Below are 25908 nucleotides of genomic sequence, written 5' to 3'. Positions count from 1 at the left end.
CATATTCCTGTTCTAATCTACTGTATGTGGAGTTGACTGTCTTTGATGGCTTCACTCTGTTTCTCTCAGGAGACTCCATGACCATGTTGACCAGTCTTCTGCTTCTCAGTGCTGCCTTTGCTCTGGGAGATGCAAGTAAGAGTCTACTTTTCTTGACTCGTTCGGTATATTTATTGTAGCAGAGGTGACTGACTGATCAACACATAATATTGTAGCTCTGTTTTGTCGATCTTTCTCCACCAGCCTTTAAAGCCACATGTAACTTCTCCTTACAGATTCATTGCTAGAAGAAGACTTGTGTCCTTCCGGTTGGACCAAATATGGATCACGCTGTTTAATGTTTGTAAAGACTACAAGGAGCTGGCCTGAAGCAGAGGTATCACCCTTACCATCTACTGTGAATTTGAAGGGGAAGTGTAGTTGAAATTAGCTCTTTGATATTACCTTAAAGGTGATACTTTCTTAAACTGCAACACATGACTGATGTGAAATACTGAACTTCCCTTTAAGATGGGAATTTTCTATACATTTTGAATATTTAATGTGGAATCGTGCCTCCTGTATACTGGAACCCACAGGACATGGCTTAAGACTGAGATAAACTAGTATCTTTAAGAGTTTAAAAAGGAATTAGTTGCGCTGGTCAATACTTTGTTGAGATTCCAGAAGACAAATTCTCAGCAAGGCTGACTGACTAATACATGAAATGTCTTTGTTACCATTTACTGCTTGGCTGTTACTGTAGATAATAATTTTCTTAACTGACTTGCCTAGTTAAATTAATACTTTCTTCTCTAGCGGTACTGTGTGTCCCTTGGTGATCAACTGGTGTCTGTACCCAACGTTGTGAAGTACCTTGGCGCAAACCTGGCATCTGTGCACAGCTCTGAGGAGGACCAGTTTCTACAGGCGTTGGTCTTGGTCAAGACTGTTGGTTTCCCTCCTACCTGGACTGGAGGATTTTATTCGGTTAAGGTGGGACCATTAAGCCTACAGTGATATATAGAGCCATTATTGCAAGGAACGTCGTTCCATCTCGTTTTGCTCAAGTGAACAGCAAACCTGGTTAAAAACGGGGCATGTAGGCTACCTGTAATTTGTTCATGTAGTTCTGTCTGAGTTGTCTAATGTCATTTTGTGTGGACCCCAGGAAGATGAGCTGCTGCTTTAACAGCTATTGTAATGGTTTCTATATAAAATATCAAGTTGCCATGCGACAGGTAGCCTCGCAGTTGGCCAATAATGGCTTGTTTGAATCCCAGAGCTCACTCCGTGAAATCTGATGTGCCCTTGAGCAATGCCCTTAATCCTAATTGACCCTGTAGGTCATTCTAGATGAGTCTGCTAAATTATTTTACTGTCAACTTCAGGAGGCCTTTATACTCATGTAAAATGTTTCTAGGTAAGTATACATTTGATCAAAGTAATCTCTTCCATTCAGTCTTGTAACCACGTGTATGGGGTTTCTAGCTTCAAAAGTTGTATACTTGTTTTCGTCTTTGAAAGGCATCGGGATGACTGCAAATGTGAGGAGTAGACTGTAGGTTCTTTACACAAGCAACAGTCCCAGTCGGTGGGTTTTGAAGTAGTGGTAGCTTAAACTGTTTGGTTGCAGGTGGTAGAGGAAGGACTACATTTTGTCTTTATTCTCAAACCCCACTTTCCCCCCCCAGGACAGGCGGTGGTTCTGGAGTGATGGCTCCGACTTTGATCACCAGAACTGGGCTAAAGGAAGGCCTGGTGCTGGTGCCAGAGAGTCTTGTGTTCATATCAACTTTGGAGGTACAGTAAACTCAGTATCAGTCATCAAATTAAACTTATTCCTAGTTAATTTAACTTTCCTACTGTGTACAGCTGAATCTTCAGGTCAACAGCGCTGGGACAATGCATTATGTGAAAGGAGCTTGCCCTCTGTGTGCTCCCTGAGGCTCCTGCCGCTTCGCCAGAGTATCCATTAAAAGCAGCAATGCTATTCCGTAGTGTCTGCACCCTTAATACTTCATGGTAACGTCAAAATACTTAGTTGTTGTTAAATGAAGTCTGTTTCTACACATGTTGAGGAATTGTTTGCAGCCAATAAAATGTGGACACTATTTTGTCTCATGAGTTATTGAACATTGTAGTTAGTACTTTTTCTTACTGGTCCTCTGTGGGTCTCAAACCCACAACCCTAATGTTATATGTAGGACCAGGACGGTCATCGTGCTTAACGTTTGGTAGATGCACACCTGTGACATGATGCAGTATGTTTAACTTCGTCAGGACAGGGGGGCAGTATTGAGTAGCTTGGATAAAAATGTGCCCAGAGTAAACTACCTGCTACTCAGTCCTTAAAGCTAGAATATGCATATAATTAGTAGCTTTGGATAGGAAACACTCTCAAGTTTCTAAACCTGTTTGAATGATGTCTGAGTATAACAAAACTCATATAGCAGGCAGGCAGCAACCTGAGAGAATCACACCAGGAAGTGGGAATTGAGGTTTGTAGGTTAAGATTCTTTGCCTAGCCAGGATACAGTGGCAATTGGGTCATATTGAAATTCCCAACGCTTCCACTGTGGTCTTAAGAACCTTGTTTGATGCTTCTACTGTGGAGGGGTGGAATAAGTCGGCGGTCTGCCAGTGGCATGAGCTGATCACGTGAGGTAGCTGCGTTCCATCGCTTTTCTACAGACCAAGGAATTCTCCGGTTGAACAGCGAACATTTGACATGTTTCTACAAACTGTAATGACTTCATCTGGACTTTGGCCTGGACTTGCCCGTGAGTTTGGATTGTGTACTAAATGCGCAAACATAGGTATTTGGACGTAAATGATGGACTTGATCAAACATGACACCTTTATTGTGGAACTATGATTCCTGGGAGTGCAAAGGTAAGTGATAATGTATTTCTGACTGACTCCACATGGTGGATATCTGTATGGCTTGCTTTGTCTGAGCGCTGTACTCAGATTATTGCATGGTGTGCTTTTTCGGTTAAGCTTTTATATCTGACAACGGTTGCATTAAGGAAGTGGATCTAAAATTCCATGCATGACAATTTGTATCTTAGCATTGTTTGAGCATTTATTTAAATTGTTGTGGCTCTGCAAAATCACCGGATGTTTTGGAACTACTGACCGTAACGTGCCAATGTAACTACAGGGAACCCCTATGTTCAGAGAACCCCTTGTAAGTGATCCTTGAAGATAAAATAAAATCACGAGGTGAAATGCCAGCAGAGCTTCAAGCCCAATGTTTAATATCTGGGGTGTTGATGATCTCTATCCACAGCCAGAATGCTCACCATGCACTGCAACATCAAACAGGATTCCAGTTAGTCATCAGCGGTGTAGGGAGGAATGAAATCTGGTCCTTGAACATCTTAATTATAGAGATTTACAAAACATTTCATACCTTGGTTTTTGTGCTGACAACTTTTGGTAAGAGTTTTAATACTTTGTCCATAACGTAGAGGCCCAGGTGGTAGTAAAGGAGGTGGATGGTCAATGTGATCTGCATAACATACCAATTGACATGCCTCGTCTGTATACCTGCATACAAGAGAGCAGTTCAGTCTTCTGCACGCAGTACAGCTAACCTTATCGTACATCATGATTATCCATTGAATTGTGAATATTTTCTGTTAAGATTGTGAAAATAGATGATATCAAACAATATTTAGATCTTCGAAAGGAACAAACCTCACCGTGATCTTTCCATTTTTCAGTTAAAATGTCTTATGGCTGAAATCCCGGTAACGTGATCGATATGACAACAGCCAGTGAAAGTGCAGGGCGCCAAATTCAAACATCTCACAATTAAAATTCCTCCAACATACATGTGTCTCACACCATTTTAAAGGTAATCTTGTTAATCTGTTAATCCCACTAAAGTGTGCGATTTCAAATTGGCTTTTCAGCGAAATCACCACAAACGATTGTTAGGTCACCGCAAAATCAGTCACAAAAAGCAGAAAGGGATCAAATTAATCACTAACCTTTGATCTTCATCAGATGGCACTCATAGGACTTCATGTTACACAATACATAAATGTTTTGTTCGATAAAGTTAATATTTATAAACAAAAACCTCAGTTTACATTGGCACCATGTTCAGAAATTCCTCCAAAATATCCAGAGAAATAGCAGAGAACCAAGTCAAATAACATAACAATAGTCATCAACTTTGATGAAAGATACATGCTTTACATAACTAAAGATACACTTGTTCTTAATGCAACTGCTTTGTCAGATTTCAAAAAGCTTTACAGCAAAACACAATATTAAATCATCTGAAAACAGGGTTCAGCCACAAAAGGAAGCCATACAGTTCACTGCCAAATTGTGCAGTCCACCCACATCTGTTCAGTGCATCCAATGGGGTTGGAGTATGAGAGAAAAGTGTTACCAAAAATAACTTTCATATCTATTCCAATAAAGTGTGTAGGTGATGTGTCAAACAAGACACAAATCACACAGAGGACATCAACCTATCAAGTAAGTTCTCATAAATCATTCGGTTCCGTACAAGAATAAAACAAGAGGTTAAAGTGGCAGCGTTAATTCATGTTCACATTTACAACATAAATAGGCATTTCATACCATAAGGGAACATTTTGCCATTTGCCATATGGTTAGTGAGAAAGTCCATATTGCAAATGTACGGTCCCTCACTAGACGTCCGAAAACGTTTGTAAAATTCGCGGACGGCGTCGGGCCGTGCGGCAGGGGCGGATCTACCGGGAAGGCATCAAACGAACTCTCTCGGACATTCGGTTTCCGTTATATTATAAAATAATCAAATTTTTGTCATTTTTCCGCTGTCCCGATAAATCCCAAAAGAGGGCGAATGGAATCATATTGCAAATGTACAAAACATCACGAATCACGACGTGGCTTTATCTCCAAAACGTAAAAGACTTTGAAGACGAAACTTGGTGAGTGTAGGTTTGGCATAATGGGTAGTTGGCCCCGAACAAGATGGCATCTAGGCCTTAATGGTTTTTGATTTATGGCCATTTTTCTGCAATTAAAAGGTCCAAAATGAAAATAGAGCAATCATTTTTCTGCTTCAGGTCAAAGTCAAGGAGCCTCCGGTGTCAATAAAAAAAAGAACCAGCCATTTATCTATCGTCATTTAAGAGAAATCGTACAATGTCAAATTGGTGATGTTTTTTGTTTTTTTTAACAGTTACAGATCCAGTTGAAGTGTGTTCATACTGTGAGATTTCTGTGATTTTCTGTGATTTTCTGAAATAACACACTCACTAAACACTCCCTAAATAAGTCAGTTATTAACATGAAGACTTAAAATTCTATAATTGCCTACCCCAAGGAGGATATGTGTTCACTTTCAGCTTCCTGTGTAAACCAGAAGTGCCTTAAAATTGTGTCATAGGTGCAGTTTCCAAGGGTTAAAAAAGTCAGATCGTTTCAAAACTTCATATGTGTGATTAGGCAACCCCCATGAACTGTAAGTCAGTCACTTCTCCCAACAGATGTCAAAGAAAAGCTCTCTCTCTCACACACACACACACACACACACACACACACACACACACACACACACACACACACACACACACACACACACACACACACACACACACACACACACACACACACACACACACACAGCAAGGATGGAGTGACAATGCGGTGCTTAAAGACACAGAGCCTGCAATGGCATTTCCATATTCTCTAGGCCGTGCCAAGTTCAACGAGATGCCCCGCTTGACCGTAGCTCGCTCTGAATGCAGCTACCGTGAGCCTGGCCCTAAATGTCATTTGCTTTTGGGTGACAGTGAGAGAACCGTTAGGGTGAGAAGCACAATTCGACCTCAGGTACGTTCCTGAGGTCCTCCCGATCTGTGCAAGCCTAACCTTGACCGTGTGGCATTAACCCTTAACATTAAAAGAGGGTTTTTTGATCTCACAGATTACAATGACATCTCTCCCCATAGGAATACATGACCTGCTCCTCTAAAGTCAACCTGAAGCCTATGAACCTGTCTTCAATGACAGTCCATCAGGTCACGATGAGGTCTACCTGTGTCGATTCTAAGCTTCCCGAAGCAACCGGAAGTAGTTAAAAACCCTAAATGTGTTTTTCCATACCCAACCAGCAGTTTGTGATAAATAGTGCATTCAACCCTGTGTAAATCGATCAGTTCTTACGTAAACACTTAAAACTCAGGATTCTGTAAAGGCATACCCCAATGAGGATATGTGTTTACCTATAGCTTCCTGTGCCAACCGCAAGTGCCATAATTGGTGTCACAGGGGCTGTTTCGAAGGGTTAAAAAAGTCAGATCTTTCCAAAACTTCATATGTGTGATTAGGCAACCACCATGAACTGTAAATCAGTCATTTTTCCCATAAAAATACAAAGAAAAACTAAATCACACAGCTTGGAAGCAGGGACGTATTGGGATGCCTAGAGACAGACAGTGCCTGCAATAGTCAGCTGTGTTAGAGCTAAAAAAGAATCGTCAGACCTAGTTCTGAAACCTGTTCTAGACCTCAGGTCGAGAGCCACGTAACTCACCACGCACTAGAAGGTTCTCGGACCGAGAAACATCCTAGCACATTTGCAATAACTTCAATAAATTTTTTGCATCACAAAAAATGACGACATTTAGAAATGTCCCAGAGTCGCAAGACTAGGTGCATTGCGACCGACTCGGCCCATATAGACGGACCCCAACGTTTCTGTCCGATAGCTCATTCAAGGACCCCGTAGCAAGTCATGGAAAAAGGGGATTTTCGGCACCAATTACGGTCTTGCTCGGGCACCAAATGACCTATCGAGCCAAAACTTGGGATTCGGGGGTCGCCTCAGCTAGGCCTACACATATCAGAACTGGACCCGCAGCTAGACTGTAACTACGTGTTTTACGTTTTTGTTATGGTTTGAACAGAAGGCGTCGTGAATTTCGGGCCAGCTCTGAAATATGTGATAGTTGGCTACTAAACGAGTTCGAAAAAGTGGGTTTGGTGTCAGTTTGGTGTCAGAATGATATCTAATTGACTGATGGACGGTGACTTGCTGTTCACTATTGTCCATTTGCAACATGTTTAAACAGTGAGGTACCATCACCAAAGTGACATTCTGAAATCAACCCTAACGAGCGATGGAAAGGAACAACTATCACTGCCCTGCCATCCCGAGTTCATCGGGCCAGTCAATTTCGCTTTCCTGCAGTATTTTTGAGCATGCCAACTTCGTGATGGTGAATGGACAAAATATGCCTTATGCGCAAGTAATAAAAAAAATATAATGATAATAAAATTGGACAAACGTATACTCATACAGTTCTTGTAATTGACAACAAAAAAAAAAGATTTTTGAAAAAAAGTCCAGAAAGCACTTTAGGGGGGTGATAAAAATCTAAATTTTGCTTTTGGATGTTGACTTGTTGCATTTGCAATATGAAAACCATGGTGGGTTTTCCCCATAGGAATACATGATAGCTCGCCACCTGTTGGATATTTAAAGTTTTACACCTGGCATTTGCCATATGGCATTTGCAATCAACTTTGAACGAAACGACGCCGAAATGAGTGGTATTGGACACCGTTTATATGGTTTGTCCGGTGCCAATGATTTCCCATTCATTTTTGAATTTTCCCTTACATCGTTAAGACCTTTTTGGGAATGAGGGTGAAAATCCCAGAACATTCAATAGACACAAATATGACCCCACCATCAATACACTGATATGACCCCATCATCAATACACACTGATATGACCCCACCATCAGACAATATGGCGGTTGTTTTGCTGCACCAACAGGCCTCACAAGACTCGTCTGAATGTAAAGAAATTTTTAAAAAGAAAAGTAGGTATTTTTGATGAGCAGGTGACCACATACTTTGTCATATGGTGTGTTTTAGTTATAAAATTACCTAGTTAGGAAATTATAGGCTGAACATTTACTTACCCCACTAAAGTTATTAATTTAACTTCTTGGATGTCCTGTTCACACAGAGCAATGATGTGTATCACCCACACATTCTAGCTAGCTAATACTGTACTGACGACGTTCATTTTCTGGCAAGATTCCTCCCCGCCTCCAAATATTGGTATGAACATGAAGTGGACCCAAAGCCATAGGCATTAAGGCCTTGCCTTAATGAGAAATCACCCGGAAATTGCAGTCACGAAAATGCCGAAAAATATTTCAAATTAGCTCCATAATATCGACAGAAACATAGCAAACGTTGTTTATAATCAATCCTCAAGGTGTTTTTCAAATATCTATTCGATAATATATCCACCGTGACAATTGGTTTTTCAGTAGGACCGATTGGAATAATGGCTACCTCTGTGTTTTACGTGAGAATCCCTCTGAGAGCCATCAGGTGACCACTTGCGCAATGTAGCCGCTTACGGGTATTCTTCAACATAAATGCGTAAAACTACGTCACAATGCAAGTAATCTGGTTGATAGCCCATGCACTGCTCAATAGGGAACCATTGGAACGCAGAGCTTTCAAAAGATGAGTGACTTCCGGATTGGATTTTTCTCAGGCTTTCACCTGCAATATCAGTTCTGTTATACTCACAGACAATATTTTACAGTTTTGGAAACTTTAGAGTGTTTTCTATCCTAAGCTGTCAATTATATGCATATTCTAGCATCTTGTCCTGACAAAATATCCCGTTTACTACGGGAACGTTATTTTTCCAAAAATGAAAATACTGCCACCTAGTCACAAAAGGTTAAACCATAATAAAAGCATAAAACACGTAGTTATTATCTAGCTGCGGGTCTAGTTCTGACATTATGCGTAGGCCTAGCTGAGGCGACCTCGAATCCCAAGTTTCGGCTCAATAGGTAATTTGGAGCCCGAGCAGCGACCTTAATTGGTGCTGATAATCCACATTTTCCGGGAGTTGCTACGGGGTCCCTGAATGAGCTATCGGACACAAATGTTGGGGTCCGTCGTTATGGGCCGAGGCGGTTTTAATGCACCTAGTCTTGTGGCTTTGGGACTTTTCTAAATTTCGTCATTTTCGTAATGGTCAAAATGAATTGAAGTTATTGCAAATGTACGAGGCTGTTTCTCAATCTGAGAACGTTCTAGAGCCACATAACTCATCATGCACTATCGACTTGAGCTCTATAAAAGGTTTCTAAATTTTCAGAGCTCTAGGTGTGACTGTTCTTTGATAGTTTGAACAAAGGTCAATATTGCAGGCTCTGTGTGTCTCTGAGCCCCACACTGTGTCACTCCATCCTTGCTGTGTGTGTGAGTTTTTCTTGGAAATCTGATGGGATGAATGACTGATTTACAGTTCATGATGGTTGCATAATCAGAAATTTGCATTTTTGGAAAGATCAGACTTTTTTAACATTCGAAACAGCCCCTTTGACGCCAATTATGGCACTTCCGGTTGGCACATGAAGCTAAAAGTAAACCCATATCCTCATTGGGGTAGGCTTTTACAGAATCCTGAGTTTTAAGTCTTTACATTAAAAACTGACTGAATTACACAGGTTTGCAATATTTCTCGCAAACTGCAGGTTGGGTTTGGCAAAAAACTTTTAGGGTGATTTTAACCAGGAACCTTCAGGAAGCTTAGAATCAACTCAAGGAGACCTCATAGTGGCCTGATGGATTTTCATTGAAGAAAGGTTCATAAAGCATTCATAACCCACATAGGCTTCAGGTTGAATTTAGAAGAAAAGGCAATGTATTCCTATGGGGATAGATGTCAATGTAAACTGGGAGATGAAAAAAAAAATGTTTTCACTGTTAAGGGTTAATGCCACATGGTCAAGGTTAGGCTTGCACAGTTAGGCAATTGTGCTTCTAACACTAACGGTTCTCTCGCTACTTTTTTTCACGGTCGCTGCGCTCAGACCGAGCGAGCTACGGTCTAGCGGGGCATCTCGTTGAACTCGGCACAGCCTGGAGATTATGGTAATGCCATTGCCGGCTCTGTGTCTTTAAAGGACCACACTGTGTCACTCCATCCTTGCTGTGTGTGTGAGAGCTTTTCTTTGACGTCTGTTTGGAGAAATGCCAGGAGAATGCGACCTGCCCAAATGCATAGTGCCAAATAAAGTTTGCTGGCGGAGGAATAATGGTCTGGTACCGTTGTTAATGGTTCGGGCCCCTTAATTCCAGTGAAGGCAAATCTTAACCCTACTGCATACAATGACATTGTAGACTGTTCTGTGCTTCCAACTTTGAGTTTGGGGAAGGCCGTTTCCTGTTTCAGCATGACAATCCCCCCAGTGCAGGTTTATACATAAATTGTTTTTTGAGATTGGTGTGGAAGAACTTGACTGGCCTGCACAGAGCCCTGACCTCAACCCCATCAAATTATTTTGGGATGAATTGGAACGCCAACTACGAGCCAGGCCTAATCGCCTAAAATCAGTGCCCGACCTCACTAATGCTGTTGTGGCTGAATGGAAGCACATCCCCCACAGCAATGTTCTGACATCTAGTGCAAGGCCTTCCCAGAAGACTTGAGGCAGTTATAACAAAGGGGGGACCAACTCCATGATTTTGGAATGAGATGTTTGACGAGCAGGTGACCACACACTTGGTCATGTGTGTTTTAGTTATAAAATTAACTAGTTAGCAAATTATAGGCTGAACATTTACTTACCCCACTAAAGTTATTCATTTCACTTCTTGGATGTCCTGTTCACAGAGGGCAATGATGTGAATCACCCACACATTCTAGCTAGCTAATACTGTACTGACCATGTTCAGCCAAGTTTCCTCCCTGCCTCCAAATATTGGTATGAATATGAAGTACCCTAACCATTAATAGATCAGTCTGGCCCTAAAAGATCAGATGGCATCAACATGTAACAAAACCAGGGAATATGAATCATCTTTCATCCTACAAGTTCTAATACAACATTTACTCATGTAAAGATGAAGAGCATGTACTTTATTTTAAAGGATGATATAATGCATGAAGCAAACAAGGGAATGATTTAGTGAAATGTGATGATGTAGACTCAGTCAAGGGGTCTTTCATCCCTCTGTGGCCTGGAACAATTCTTCAGACTCAGAGTAGCATGTTTCTGATTCTGGACTCTGCTGAACTCCTGTATATATTGGAATGACATTTCGATGTCTTTGGAGGATCACAGCTGCCATAATTAGAATTAAATTAGAAGAGATGAAGAGATGTCATGACAGAGGGACACAGGAAGAAGAGAGATCATGACACTGAAATCATTGGAGCATCTTGTAAAGAAAGCATAAAGAGGTCCAAGGTAGGAAGCAAGAGTAGTGATGTGTTGGAGTTGAAAGTGGGGCCTCATTTACCACCACAGGGCCTCATTTAGACTTAGTGGAACAGTTGATTCTAGCAGTGCCTGGTGGAGTCTCAGTACCCTGGATCTTCTGTCCAGAACTGTTCACACACCAACAGTAACCTACCAGAAAGAGACATGTTAACCTGTCACATAATACAATATTTACACATTTTACTGTAACACATTGAATTGTCACGTACAACTGAATTGGAGCATTTATAGTGTGTGTGTGTTTTAACCTGTAGAGCCTGAACATTGCTCAGGGGTGTATCGTCCAGCGGCGTCACACGTGGGGATGTAGGCTCCAACTTGGCCATGTGGCACGGCAGCATTTCTAGCATCCTCACATGGGGTCTTGGGTCGTATCGCACCATCTGGACACACAGGCAACATACATTGTAATGTGGACATAACATAACAATGATGGATATACATTCTGGAATCATGGACTGTGTTTTATAAGGGACCCTTTTCCCCTTTGGGCCCTGGTCAGGAGACTGCATCCTATATGGGACCCTGTTCCCCGAATGGCCCTGGTCAGGAGACTGCATCCTATATGGGACCCTGTTCCCCGTTGGGCCCTGGTCAGGAGACTGCATCCTATATTGGATCCTGTTTCCCGTTGGGCCCTGGTCAGGAGACTGCATCCTATATTGGACCCTGTTTCCCGTTGGGCCCTGGTCAGGAGACTGCATCCTATATTGGATCCTGTTTCCCTTTGGGCCCTGGCCAGGAGACTGCATCCTATATGGGACCCTGTTCCCCTTTGGGCCCTGGTCAGGAGAAGTGCCCTATATGGAATAGGAAGCCATTTCAGATGTACATTTCTGAAATATTCAGTTGTTGCTTCACTCCTTCAGAGATCTTCAAAGGTCTTCACTGGGTCTCTCTCTCTCTCTGTCCTGCCTGTGAGTTAAATTCTCCCTCTCCTTTTTAAGGACCCGTCCAGTCAGAACGCTCCCTCTGGAACCCCGCCCGGAGAGTTGAATGTCCGAAATGGCGGCGAGTAGTGAAGAAAAAAACTGCAGGAAATTAAGAAGTAGTTGTTTTGGCAACAGCTGTGCTGGATTGAGAACAATATGGCTGTCAGTTCTGATGGTATGTAGCAGGAGGATGAGGGTTAATGACCTGAATGGTCGATAGTGGAAAGACCCAGGAAGAAGAGAGATCATGACCCAGGAAGAAGAGAGATAATGATACAGAAATCAGTTTAGCATCTTGTAAAGAAAGCATAAAGAGGTCCAAGGTAGGAAGTAAGAGTAGTGATGTGTTGGAGTTGAAAGTGGTGTTGTGTTGGATGAGACCACAGGGCCTCACTTACTCTGGGTGGAACATATGACTGGAGCAGTGCCTGGTGGAGTCTCAGTACCCGGGATCTTCTGTCCAGAACTGGTCACACACCAACAGTAACCTACCAGAAAGAGACATGTTAATAACCTGTCACATACACAATATTTACACATTTTACTGTAACATAATGAATTGTCACGTTCAACTCAATTGGAGCATTTATAGTGTGTGTGGTAACCTGTAGAGCCTGAACATTGCTCAGGGGTGTATCGTCCAGCGGCATCACACGTGGGGATGTAGGCTCCAACTAGGCCATATGGCACGGCATCTCTAGCATCCTCACATGGGGTCTTGGGTCGTATCATAGTATCTGGAAACGGGTAACATTAACTGTAATGTGGACATAATATTGCAGGACAATATACATTTCTGGACATACATTCTGGAATCTTGGGGTGCGTCCCATATGGTCCCTATTCAGAAGTAGTTTATACGGAATAGGGTTCCATTTCAGATGATACCTAGGTACTTCCTGGCTAAATATTCATTCTGCTACTTGTTTAAAATGCCTGTGGAGTCAAATTCCAGTTTCGTAGAAGAGCTGATGAAACTAAGACTGGAAATTGTATTAGTGTTATTGCCTGATAGTTGCTAGACAATCCAATCATACATCCAGTTGAATGATCAAACCATTCATATCAGAATACCTCAGTCCAGCATCTAGATATACATCTCGGCTGACCTCTCAGAAGGTGTCCCATGGAGAACCGGTAATGAATAGACACACATTTCCAAATCACACCTGTGTATTAACACCTACATGTGTGAAGTAGGTGCGTTATGTTTAATTAAGATGTTGGTGAGTTGGTGTGAGGTATGTCCCGCTTACCTCCCAGAGCAAAAGCCGTGCTGACAAGCAGAATGATGGTCAATATCGCCATGGTGATAGTCTCCTGAGAGAGAGAAAGAGAGATTAGTTGAGCATTTTAAAGCATCTGGAATGGCTGTGGGTACTAGAGGAGAGGTTAAGGAAACCCACTACTAGGTAAAAAACTGAAATAACAGCCAAAGCAGCATTTTCTAAACCCAGTCCTGAGGACCCCAAGAAGAAGTATGGGCAACACGGTGCTACTAGTCTTCTGATGTAACTCAGGTATCACTTCTTCAACCACATACAATAGATTAGCCTGGCACACAGGAATATGTATCCTCACTCCTTGTGTAGTGAACTACCTTTGACGAGGGCCTACAATGCACTACATAGGGAATGGGAAGCATTATAGATAGTCAGAGACTACCCATTTACTGCAAAAGTAACTAGTAGTCTACGCTCTTAAATTCAGGGGGTCACTCCACAAAAATGGCACAACTACATAGTGCACTACATTTGACAAGGGCATATAACATTTAGGTAACATTGGAGATGCAGATAGTCTATTAAATAATGATGCACTCTCACCTTCTGCACTCTTCTAAGGGATTCACTGGGTGTCTCCCAGTACCATTTTTGTGAAGTGGCCCCCTGAATTTAAGAGCGTACTGTGAAGTGAGTTTTAATATTAATAATTAATACGCAGGTGTGATTTGGAAATGTGTTTCTATTCATTATCGGTTCTCCATGGGACACCTTCTGAGAGGTCAGCCATTATCAACATTGACACTGGAGAAATGAAGGTTGTGCCTTGCTTAAGGGCACATAGATGGATATTTCAACTTGTCACCTCACTGATTTGAGCTACTGGCCCAACTCTCTAACCGCAGGCTACCTGCCACTCCTCTAGTTCCAGAGATGTATATCTAGATGCTGGACTCAGGTATTCTGATATGAATGGTTTGATCATTCAACTGGATGTATGATTGGATTGTCTAGCAACTATCAGGAAATAACACTGATACAATTTCCAGTCTTAGTTTCATCAGCTCTTCTACAAAACACAGAACCAGAATTGACTGCAGAAGGCTTTTAAACAAGTTAAATATTTGAACTACTGGCCCAACTCTCAAAAAGCATCCAGTAATGTATATTGTCCTGAAATGTTATGTCCACATTACAATGCATGTTACCTGTGTCCAGATGCTATGATACGACCGAAGACCCCATGTGAGGATGCTAGAGATGCCACTTTAAATGGCTCAATTGGAGCCTACATCCCCCACGTGTGACGACAATGGACAATACACCCCTGAGCAATGTTGGGGCTCTACAGGTTAACACGGACGCACATGCAGACACTAAATCCTCCAATTCAGTTGAATGTGACAATTCAATGTGTATATGCAACATGTCTATTTCTGGTAGGTTACTGTTGGTGTGTGACCACTACTGGACAGAAGATCCAGGGTACTGAGACTCCACCAGGCTCTGCTATCACCTGCTAGCAACTGTTCCACCAAGGTGTGTGTGTACATACTCATTCACTAAATGTTATTTCTTTGCAGCGGATTCTTGATGTGTATTTTTCTTGTTTTCTAATTGTAGATGAAAGGCGTTGGAAGTAAGATGTAGAAGACTGCCAGTTGTCTTTACTGAACTACAGGAAGGGATTCACATCCCATACAAATAAATACATGAAGGAATCCAGAGATTAAAGTGTTGATTTACTTACTTTATTGTTGGTGTGATTTTTCTGAACCAGTCCAATTCTGGGAAATGGAGGAAGGACGAGGACCTTTATGGTGACTGTATTACCACACCCACCGGAAGTTACAGAACATGAAGGCAGTCAAATGCCACGTGACCATGTAGTAATTAGGCTTCTCCAAGCTCTGATGCTGGTGATGGTCATTAGTAGTCTACCACACATGCTAACTGCCTGGTACTCAGCACTCTATTGTCCCTCTAATCACTCTGACGTCATCTTAAATAAACATCTTAAATAAACACAACACACCTACTTCACACACACGTATATTTCTATTAAATTTCCAATGGCAAAGACAATATAGGGAAGAGATGGGGGAGAAAAAAAATGTCTGAACAGTTAGTCCTTGGGGTTTTGCCTGCTACATAAGTTCTGTTATACTCACAGACATGATTCAGAGGGTTTTCTATCCAAATCTATGAATAATATGCATATCTTATATTCTTGGCATGAGTAGCAGGAAGTTGAAATTGGGCACGCTATTTATCCAAAAGTGAAAATGCTGCCCCCTAGCTTTAAGGGGATTTATGCAAGGAACAACCTTCATTTCTCCAGTGTCAATGTTGATAATGGCTGACCTCTCAGAGGGTGTCCCATGGAGAACAGGTTATGAATAAAAACGAATTTCCAAATCACACCTGCATATTAATAAGGGCACATAGATGGATATATCAACTTTTCATCTCACTGATTTGAACTACTGGCCCAACTCTCTAACCGCAGGCTACCTGCCACCCCTCTAGTTCCAGAGATATATATCTAGATGCTGGACTGAGGTATTCTGATATGAATGGTTTGATCATTCAACTGGATGTATGATTGGATTGTCTAGCAACTATCAGGAAATAACACTGATACAATTTACCCTCACTTTCAGTCTTAGTTTCATCAGCTTTTATACAAAAGACAGAAACTGTATTTTGACTGCACAGGGCTTTTAAACAAGCAGTGGCATTTCCATATTAATCCAGGAAGTACATAGGTATCATCTGAAATGGAACCCTATTCCGTATAAACTACTTCTGAATAGGGCCCATAAGGGGACGTAACCCAAGATTCCAGAATGTATGTCCAGAAATGTATATTGTCCTGCAATGTTATGTCCACATTACAATGAATGTTACCCGTTTCCAGATACTATGATATGACCCAAGACCCCATGTGAGGATGCTAGAGACACCGCTATAAATGGCTCAATTGGAGCCTACATCCCCCACGTGTGACGACAATGGACAATACACCCCCGAGCAATGTTGGGGCTCTACAGGTTAACACTGACGCACGAAATTCTCAATTCAGTTGAATGTGACAGTTCAATGTGTATTGATTGTACATGCAACATGTCTATTTCTGGAAGGTTACTGTTGGTGTGTGAACAGTTCTGGACAGAAGATCCAGGGTACTGAGACTCCACCAGGCACTGCTAGAATCAACTGTTCCATCAAGGTGTGTGTGTATACATACTCATTCACTAAATGTTACTACTTTTCAGCTGATTCTTGATGTGTATATTTTGTTGTCTGTCATTGTAGATGAAAGGCGTTGGAAGTAAGATGTAGAAGACGGACAGTTGTCTTTACTGTACTACAGGAACGGATTCACATCCCATACAAATAAATACCTGAAGGAATCCAGAGATTAAAGTGTTGATTTACTTACGTTATTGTTGGTGTGATATGTTGAACAATGTATCTGAACCGGTTCATTTCTGGGAAATGGAGGAAGGAGTTGGACTGTTATGGTGACTGTTACAGGAAATTAAGAGAGTCAAATGCCACGTGACCATGTTAGGCTTCTCCAAGCTCTGGTGATGGTCATTAGTAGTCTACCACACTTGCTAACTGCTTGGTACTCAGCACTATTGTCCCTCTAATCACTCTGACAGCAGCAGCTTTCCAATCTTTGGGAATCTCAGACGATACGAAAAAGAGGTTGAACAGGCTAGTAATAGGGGTTGCAACAATTTCGGCAGATAATTTTACAAAGAGAGGGTCCAGATTGTCTAGCCCGGCTGATTTGTAGGGGTCCAGATTTTGCAGCTCTTTCAGAACATCAGCTATCTGGATTTGGGTAAAGGAGAAATGGTGGGGGCTTTGGCGGGTTGCTGTGGAGGGTGCCGGGCAGTTGACCGGGGTAGGGGTAGCCGTGTGGAAAGCATGGCCAGCCGTAGAGAAATGCTTATTGAAATTCTTAATTATAGTGGATTTATCGGTGGTGACAGTGTTTCCTAGCCTCAGAGCAGTGGGCAGCTGGGAGGAGGTGCTGTTATTCTCCATGGACTTTAGTGTCCCAGAACTTTTTTGAGTTAGTACTACAGGATGCAAATAACTGCCTGTGTATATTTGTTCTTATCTTCCCTGAAAAGTTGCATATCAAGGGGGCTATTCGATGCTAATGCAGAACGCAACAGGATATTTTTGTGCTGGTCAACGGCAGACAGGTCTGGAGTGAACCAAGGACTATATCTGTTCCTAGTTCTACATTTTGAGAGGGGCATACTTATTTAAGATGGTGAGGAAGGCACTTTTAAAGAATAGCCAGGCATCATCTACTGACGGGATGAGGTCAATGTCATTCCAGGATACCCCGGCCAGGTGGATTAGAAAGGCCTGCTCGCAGAAATGTTTCAGGGAGCGTTTGACAGTGATGAGGGGTGGTCGTTTGGTCGCAGACCCATTACGGATGCAGGCAATGAGGCAGTGATTGCTGAGATCTTGATTGAAAACAGCAGAGGGTTATTTGGAGGGCGAGTTAGGTTGACATCTATGAGGGTGCCCGAGGGCACAGCTGGGGACAGAGGGAGGTCTATAGCAAGCGGCAACAGTGAGAGACTTGTTTCTGGAAAGGTGCATTTTTAGAAGTAGAAGCTCGAATTGTTTGGGTACAGACTTATTCTGCAGAGTTCTGTATTACTATCTATCTTTGCAGTAGATTGAAACACCGCCCCCTTTGGCAGTTCTATCTTGGCGGAAAATGTTATAGTTGGCGATGGAGATTTCAGGGTTTTGGTGGTTTTCCTGAGCCAGGATTCAGACACTGCTAAGACATCTGGGTTGGCAGAGTGCGCTAACGCAGCGAGTAAAACACACTTAGTGAGTAGCCTTCTAATTTTAACATGAATGAAACCAAGGCTTTTATGGTTACAGAAGTGAACAAATGTGAGCACCTGGGGAGTGGGAGTGGAGCTAGGCACTGCAGGACCTGGATTAACCTCCACATCACCAGAGGAACAGAGGAGAAGTAGGATAAGGGTACGGCTAAAGGCTATACGAACTGGCCGTCTAGCACGTTCGGAACAGTAAAAGGAGCAAGTTTCTGGGCACGATAGTATAGATTCAAGGCATGGTGTATGGTACAAAGGTAAGGTAGGATGAGAGTACATTGGAGGTAAATCTAGGCATTGAGTAATGATGAGAGAGATGTTTAAACCAGGTGATGTCATCGCATATGTAGGAGGTGGAACAACATGGTTGGTTAAGGCATATTGAGCAGGGCTAGAGGCTCTACAGTGAAATAGACAGTAATCACTAACCAGGATAGTAATGAATGAGGCATATTGATATTAGAGAGAGGCATGTGTAGCCAAGTGAACATATGGATCCAGTGAGTGGTTGGGCTGACTGGGGACACAGCGATTCAGACAGTTAGCAGGCCGATGCTAACAGTTAGTAGGCCGGGGCTAAACAAGCTAGCAGTTAGCAAGCCGGGTTAGCAAGCAAGCAGTTAGCAGGGGCTAGCAGTTACAGACCGGGCAGGCAAGCTAGCAGTTAGCAGGCTGGGGCAGGAAACCTAGCAGTTAGCAGGCCGGGGTCTGGAAGCTAGCAGTTAGTCGACAGGGGCAAGCTAGCAGTTCGCAGGCCGGGTTAGCAAGCAGTTAGCAGACTGGGTTAGCTAGCAGTTAGCAGGGGCTAGCAGTTAGCAGACCGGGCAAGCTAGCAGTTAGCAGACCGGGGCCGGCAAGCTAGCAATTAGCAGACCGGGTTAGCCAGCAAGCAGATAGCAGGGGCTAGCAAGTTAGCCTTTGGGGGACGTCGCAATGGGGGTACGTCTGTTTTAGCCTCTTCATGCGGTGACGTCGATAGACCAGTCGTGGAATTACTTGGGTTCCAAGTAGCTCTAGGTAGTTAGCTCGGGCTCGAGCTCGAGTCCTCGGGCAGATTATGTCGATATTCAAGTCGTAGGGGATCTGCGGGGTTCCGTGCCCCGTACCGGCTGTAGAAGGGGTCCGGATATTGTAGCCCAGGAGTATACTTCGGTGGTAGCACAGGATCCCTGACCGGGCTAGCTTCAAGCTAATTGGTGCTTGGTCTGGGATGGAAATGCTAGCCAGGAGTAGTGATCCGGGTTTGCAGTTAGCTAGTTGTGAAGATCCAGATGAAAATGTTCAGTTTGTGGTAGGAATCAGGGGATAAAAGTAATAGGTGCGTTATGCTCTGTTTAGTCACGTTGTTGGAACTGGCGAGAGCTTTCCGAGCTAAAGGTTAGGTGATGTCCGCTGACAATGGTTTGCTGACTGATAGCTGGTAGTTAGCTGGCTAGCTTCAGTTGAGGGATTCCAGATCCGAAGTAAATATAAATACATTAGAAAAAAAAGGCAGATCCACACCTCATTGGATGAGGTGGGTTGCAGGAGAGAATTTAGAAGTTGAGGTTTAGCAAATTATTTTAAATGATAGATATGCGAAAAAAAACAATATATGCAAGAGACACAACAGGACAATGACATCTGACTGCTACGCCATCTTGGATTCAAAGGGTCTGAGCCGTATCTCTATATAACAGGGTCTGAGCCATATCTCTAACAGGGTCTGAGCCATATCTCCATATAACAGAGTCTGAGCCATATCTCTATATAACAGGGTCTGAGCCATATCTCTAACAGGGTCTGAGCCATATCTCCATATAACAGGGTCTGAGCCATATCTCCATATAACAGGGTCTGAGCCGTATCTCCATATAACAGGGTCTGAGCCGTATCTCTATATAACAGGGTCTGAGCCGTATCTCTATATAACAGGGTCTGAGCCGTATCTCTATATAACAGGGTCTGAGCCGTATCTCTATATAACAGGGTCTGAGCCGTATCTCCATATAACAGGGTCTGAGCCGTATCTCCATATAACAGGGTCTGAGCCATATCTCCATATAACAGGGTCTGAGCCATATCTCTATATAACAGGGTCTGAGCCATATCTCTATATAACAGGGTCTGAGCCATATCTCTATATAACAGGGTCTGAGCCATATCTCTATATAACAGGGTCTGAGCCATATCTCTATATAACAGGGTCTGAGCCATATCTCTATATAACAGGGTCTGAGCCATATCTCTATATAACAGGGTCTGAGCCATATCTCTATCTAACAGGGTCTGAGCCATATCTCTACATAACAGGGTCTGAGCCATATCTCTATATAACAGGGTCTGAGCCATATCTCCATCTAACAGGGTCTGAGCCATATCTCAAATAAGAACAAATTCTTATTTTCAATGATGGCCTAGGAACAGTGGGTTAAGTGGATTGTTCAGGGGCAGAACAACAGATTTTTACCTTGTCAGCAAAGAGATTCAATCTTTCAACCTTTTGGTTACTAGTCCAACGCTCTAGCCACTAGGCTACCTGCCACCCGTATATATCAGGGTCTGAGCCATGTCTCTGTATAACAGGGTCTGCGCAAAATCAAATACAATTGTATTGGTCACATACACATGGTTAACTCGATCAGTGCGATCAACATTGTAACCACCTATACAAATATCCTTATCAAAAACAGACTTGCTGAGCCAGGTTTCAGAAAACACAATTACATCGGCATCAGTTGATTTTAGCCAGGCTGCATACATTTAAATGCAAAATACCAAAGAAAGATCTAGAATTAAAACTAATATAACCCCACCATCAATAGACACTAATATGACCCCACCATCAATAGACACTAATATGACCCCACCATCAATAGACACTAATATGACCCCACCATCAATAGACACTAATATGACCCCACCATCAATAGACACTAATATGACCCCACCATCAATACACACTAATATGACCCCACCATCAATACACTAATATGACCCCACCATCAATACACTAATATGACCCCACCATCAATAGACACTAATATGACCCCACCATCAATACACTAATATGACCCCACCATCAATAGACACTAATATGACCCCACCATCAATAGACACTAATATGACCCCACCATCAATACACTAATATGACCCCACCATCAATACACTAATATGACCCCACCATCAATAGACACTAATATGACCCCACCATCAATAGACACTAATATGACCCCACCATCAATACACTAATATGACCCCACCATCAAAAGACACTAATTTGACCCCACCATCAAAACACTGATATGACCCCACCATCAATATACACTAATATGACCCCACCATCAAAACACTAATATGACCCCACCATCAATACACTAATATGACCCCACCATCAATAGACACTAATATGACCCCACCATCAATAGACACTAATATGACCCCACCATCAATACACTAATATGACCCCACCATCAAAAGACACTAATTTGACCCCACCATCAAAACACTAATATGACCCCACCATCAATATACACTAATATGACCCCACCATCAAAACACTGATATGACCCCACCATCAATATACACGAATATGACCCCACCATCAATACACACTAATATGACCCCACCATCAATATACACTAATTTGACCCCACCATCAATATACACTAATTTGACCCCACCATCAATATACACTAATTTGACCCCACCATCAATATACACTAATATGACCCCACCATCAATATACACTAATTTCACCCCACCATCAATATACACTAATTTGACCCCACCATCAATATACACTAATTTGACCCCACCATCAATATACACTAATTTGACCCCACCATCAATATACACTAATATGACCCCACCATCAAAACACTAATATGACCCCACCATCAATATACACTAATATCACCCCACCATCAATACACTAATATGAGCCCACCATCAATATACACGAATATGACCCCACCATCAATATACACTAATATGACCCCACCATCAATACACTAATATGACCCCACCATCAATATACACTAATATGACCCCACCATCAATATACACTAATATCACCCCACCATCAGTACACACTAATATGACCCCACCATCAATATACACTAATATGACCCCACCATCAATACACACTAATATGACCCCACCATCAATACACTAATATGACCCCACCATCAATACACACTAATATGACCCCACCATCAATACACACTAATATGACCCCACCATCAATATACACTAATATGACCCCACCATCAATATACACTAATATGACCCCACCATCAATACACACTAATATGACCCCACCATCAATACACACTAATATGACCCCCACCATCAATACACACTAATATGACCCCCACCATCAATAGACACTAATATGACCCCACCATCAATAGACACTAATATGACCCCACCATCAAGACACTAATATGACCCCACCATCAATACACTAATATGACCCCACCATCAATAGACACTAATATGACCCCACCATCAATAGACACTAATATGACCCCACCATCAATATACACAAATATGACCCCACCATCAGTACACTGATATGACCCCACCATCAATAGACACTAATATGACCCCACCATCAATAGACACTAATATGACCCCACCATCAATATACACAAATATGACCCCACCATCAGTACACTGATATGACCCCACCATCAATAGACACTAATATGACCCCACCATCAATAGACACTAATATGACCCCACCATCAAGACACTAATATGACCCCACCATCAATATACACTAATATGACCCCACCATCAAGACCCTAATTTGACCCCAACATCAATAGACAGTATGGCTGTATTGCTTTTCACACAAAACTCGTCTGAAGGTAGACCAGTTTGAAAAATGAATAGATCTATACAGTTTATTAGGTACACCCATCTAGTTCTGGGTTGGACCCTGCCATTGCCTCCAGAAAAGCCTGAATTCTTCAGGGCTTGGAAACATTGCTCAATTGGTATCAAGGGACCTAACGTGTTCCTGGGAAACATCATTACACCTCCTCCACCAGCCTGTACCGTTGACACCAGGCAGGATGTGGCCGTGGACTGATGCAGCTTCCACCAAATCCTGACTCTGCCATCAGCATGATGCAACAGGAACCGGGATTCATCAGGCCAGGCAATGTTTTCCACTCAATTGTCCAGCTTGCATGATACCTGCCATTCTCTTTCGACCTTTCATCAATGAGCTGTTTTCGCCCTAAAGACACGCCACTGACTGGAAGATTTTTGTTTGTCGCACCATTCCCCTTGCTGACAGGTGTATAAAATCGAGCACGCAGCCATGCAATCTCCATAGACAACCATTGGCAGTAGAATTGCCTTACACAAGAGTTCAGTGACCTTCAATGTGGCACCATTGTAGGAAACCACCTTTTCAACAAGTCAGTGTGTAAAAAGTCTGCCAGGAGAACGCTAACTGCCCGAATGCATCGTGCCAACTGTAAAGTTTGGTGGAGGAATAATGGTCAGGGGCTGTTCATGGTTCGGGCCCTTAGTTTCAGTGAAGGCCAATCTTAATGCTACTGAGTACAATGACATTGTAGACAATTCTGTGCTTCCAACTTTGTGGCATCAGTTTGGGGAAGGCCCTTTCCTGTTTCAGCATGACAATTCCCCCGTGCAGGTTTAAACAGAAATGGTTTGAGATTGGTGTGGAAGAACTTGAATGGCCTACACAGAGCCCTGACGTCAACTCCATCTAATACCTTGAATTAATTGAAACACCAACTACGAACCAGGCCTAATCACCTTAAATCGGTGCCCGACGTCTCTAATGCTGTTGTTGCTGAATGGAAGCACGTCCCCCACAGCAATGTTCCAACATCTAGTGTAAGCCTTCCCAGAAGAGTGGAGGCTGTTATAGCAAAGGGGGGGGGGGGGACCAACTCCATGATTTTGGAATGAGATGTTTGACAAGCAGGTGTTCACATACTTTGTCATGTGGTGTGTGTTTTAGTTATAAAATTAACTGGTTAGCAAATTTTGGGCTGAACATTTACTTACACCCTTAAAGTTATTAATTTCACTTCTTTGATTTCCTGTGAATCACCCATACATTCTAGCTCGCTAATACTGAACTGACCATGTTCATTTTCTGACAAGTTTCCTCCAAATATTGTTATGAATATGAAGTACCCTAACCATTAATAGATCAGATGGCCCTAAAAGATCAGATGGCATCAACATGGAATATGAATCATCTTTCATCCTACAAGTTCTAGTACAACATTTACTCATGTAAAGATGAAGAGCATGTACTTTATTTTAAAGGATGATATAATGCATGAAGCAAACAAGGGAATGATTTAGTGAAATGTGACGATGTAGACTCAGTAAAGGGGTCTTTCATCCCTCTGTGGCCTGGAACAATTCTTCAGACTCAGAGTAGCATGTTTCTGATTGTGGACTCTGCTGAACTCCTGTATATATTGGAATGACATGTCGATGTCTATGGAGGACCAAAGCTGTAATAATTAGTATATAAAGAGAAATCCACACAAAGGAAATACTGGCAAATTTGATTCCAGAGTCCAAGTCCTGCAATCAGAGTTAGGATGCTAATATTTTGTAAACTCTTTCAGTTGTGTTCTGTGGTTGTCACTGAGTAGGCTGATGCCCCACATCATGGACCCAAGAGCCCTAAGCATTAAAAAGGCCTTGCCTGTGCACATGACACAACCCCCTTCTGAGCTGTCCATCTTTCTGATTTCCACCAATCAGAGTTGATGTCAGAGTGATTAGAGGGACAATAGAGTGCTGAGTACCAGGCAGTTAGCATGTGTGGTAGACTACTAATGACCATCACCAGCATCAAAGCTTGGAGAAGCCTAACTACTACATGGTCATGTGGCATTTGACTGCCTTCATGTTCTGTAACTGCCGGTGTGGTGGTAATACAGTCACCATAACAGTCCTACTCCTTCCTCTATTTCCCAGAAATGAACCGGTTCAGATACATTGTTCAACATATCACACCAACAATAACGTAAGTACAACACTTTAATCTCTGGATTCCTTCATGTATTTATTTGTATGGGATGTGAATCCGTTCCTGTAGTACAGTAAAGACAACTGGCCGTCTTCTACATCTTACTTCCAACGCCTTTCATCTACAATTAGAAAACTAAATATATACTCATCAAGAATCAGCTGCAAACAAGTTACATTTAGTGAATAAATATATATACACTGCTCAAAAAAAGGGAACACTAAAATAACACATCCTAGATCTGAATGAATGAAATATTCTTATGAAATAGTTTTTTCTTTACATAGTTGAATGTGCTGACAACAAAATCACACAAAAATTATCAATGGAAATCAAATGTATCAACCCATGGAGGTCTTTGGATTTGGAGTCACACTCAAAATTAAAGTGGAAAACCACACTACAGGCTGATCCAACTTTGATGTAATGTCCTTAAAACAAGTCAAAATGAGGCTAAGTAGTGTGTGTGGCCTCCACGTGCCTGTATGACCTCCCTACAACATCTGGGTGTTCTCTGGAAAATGCCAAACGTCCTGCACGGTGTTGGGCTGTAAGCACAACCCCCACCTGTGGACGTC

General features: G+C 42.4%; 2 protein-coding genes and 1 pseudogene across 5 annotated transcripts in view; 2 read left to right on the top strand and 1 right to left on the bottom strand.

Annotated features, from left to right (window-relative positions):
• The window catches only part of LOC109884530 (ladderlectin-like), a 36018-nt gene extending 33925 nt beyond the window's left edge, over positions 1-2093 (top strand). For 3 of the 4 annotated variants that reach the window (XM_031791648.1, XM_031791647.1, XM_031791649.1), the window contains exons 2-6: positions 70-135; positions 276-376; positions 799-975; positions 1674-1782; positions 1855-2093. In XM_031791648.1, the coding sequence (XP_031647508.1) occupies positions 78-135; positions 276-376; positions 799-975; positions 1674-1782; positions 1855-1958 (549 nt within the window). In that variant the 5' untranslated portion in view covers positions 70-77 and the 3' untranslated portion in view covers positions 1959-2093. The remainder of the gene's footprint in view (positions 1-69; positions 136-275; positions 377-798; positions 976-1673; positions 1783-1854) is intronic. The other variant, XM_031791650.1, reaches the window with a different exon arrangement.
• LOC109884535 (equistatin-like) overlaps positions 1-15070 on the top strand; it is a 110962-nt pseudogene extending 95892 nt beyond the window's left edge.
• LOC109884534 (equistatin-like) lies at positions 10876-15324 on the bottom strand. Its single transcript, XM_020476502.2, has 6 exons — positions 15171-15324; positions 13454-13517; positions 12803-12934; positions 12596-12685; positions 11514-11648; positions 10876-11394 (listed from the first exon to the last, which is right to left on the bottom strand). Exons 2-6 carry the CDS (start codon positions 13503-13505, stop codon positions 11297-11299), a joined length of 507 nt encoding a protein of 168 aa, XP_020332091.1. The 5' UTR covers positions 13506-13517; positions 15171-15324; the 3' UTR covers positions 10876-11296.
• Between the last annotated feature and the right edge of the window lie 10584 nt (positions 15325-25908).

This window comes from Oncorhynchus kisutch, linkage group LG16 (assembly GCF_002021735.2).
Source record: "Oncorhynchus kisutch isolate 150728-3 linkage group LG16, Okis_V2, whole genome shotgun sequence".
NCBI lineage: Eukaryota > Metazoa > Chordata > Actinopteri > Salmoniformes > Salmonidae > Oncorhynchus > Oncorhynchus kisutch.
The sequence above is the reverse complement of the archived record's forward strand: the minus strand, read 5'-3'. Positions and strand labels throughout refer to the sequence as shown.

Coding starts and splice junctions, on each gene's coding strand:
- LOC109884534 (XM_020476502.2), bottom strand. CDS start 13,505: ATGGCGATATTGACCATCATTCTGCTTGTCAGCACGGCTTTTGCTCTG. Junction 12,686..12,802: donor GCAATGTTCAGGCTCTACAG/GTTACCACACAC, acceptor TCTTTCTGGTAG/GTTACTGTTGGTGTGTGACC. Junction 11,649..12,595: donor AGTCATATGTTCCACCCAGA/GTAAGTGAGGCC, acceptor CTGTGTGTCCAG/ATGGTGCGATACGACCCAAG.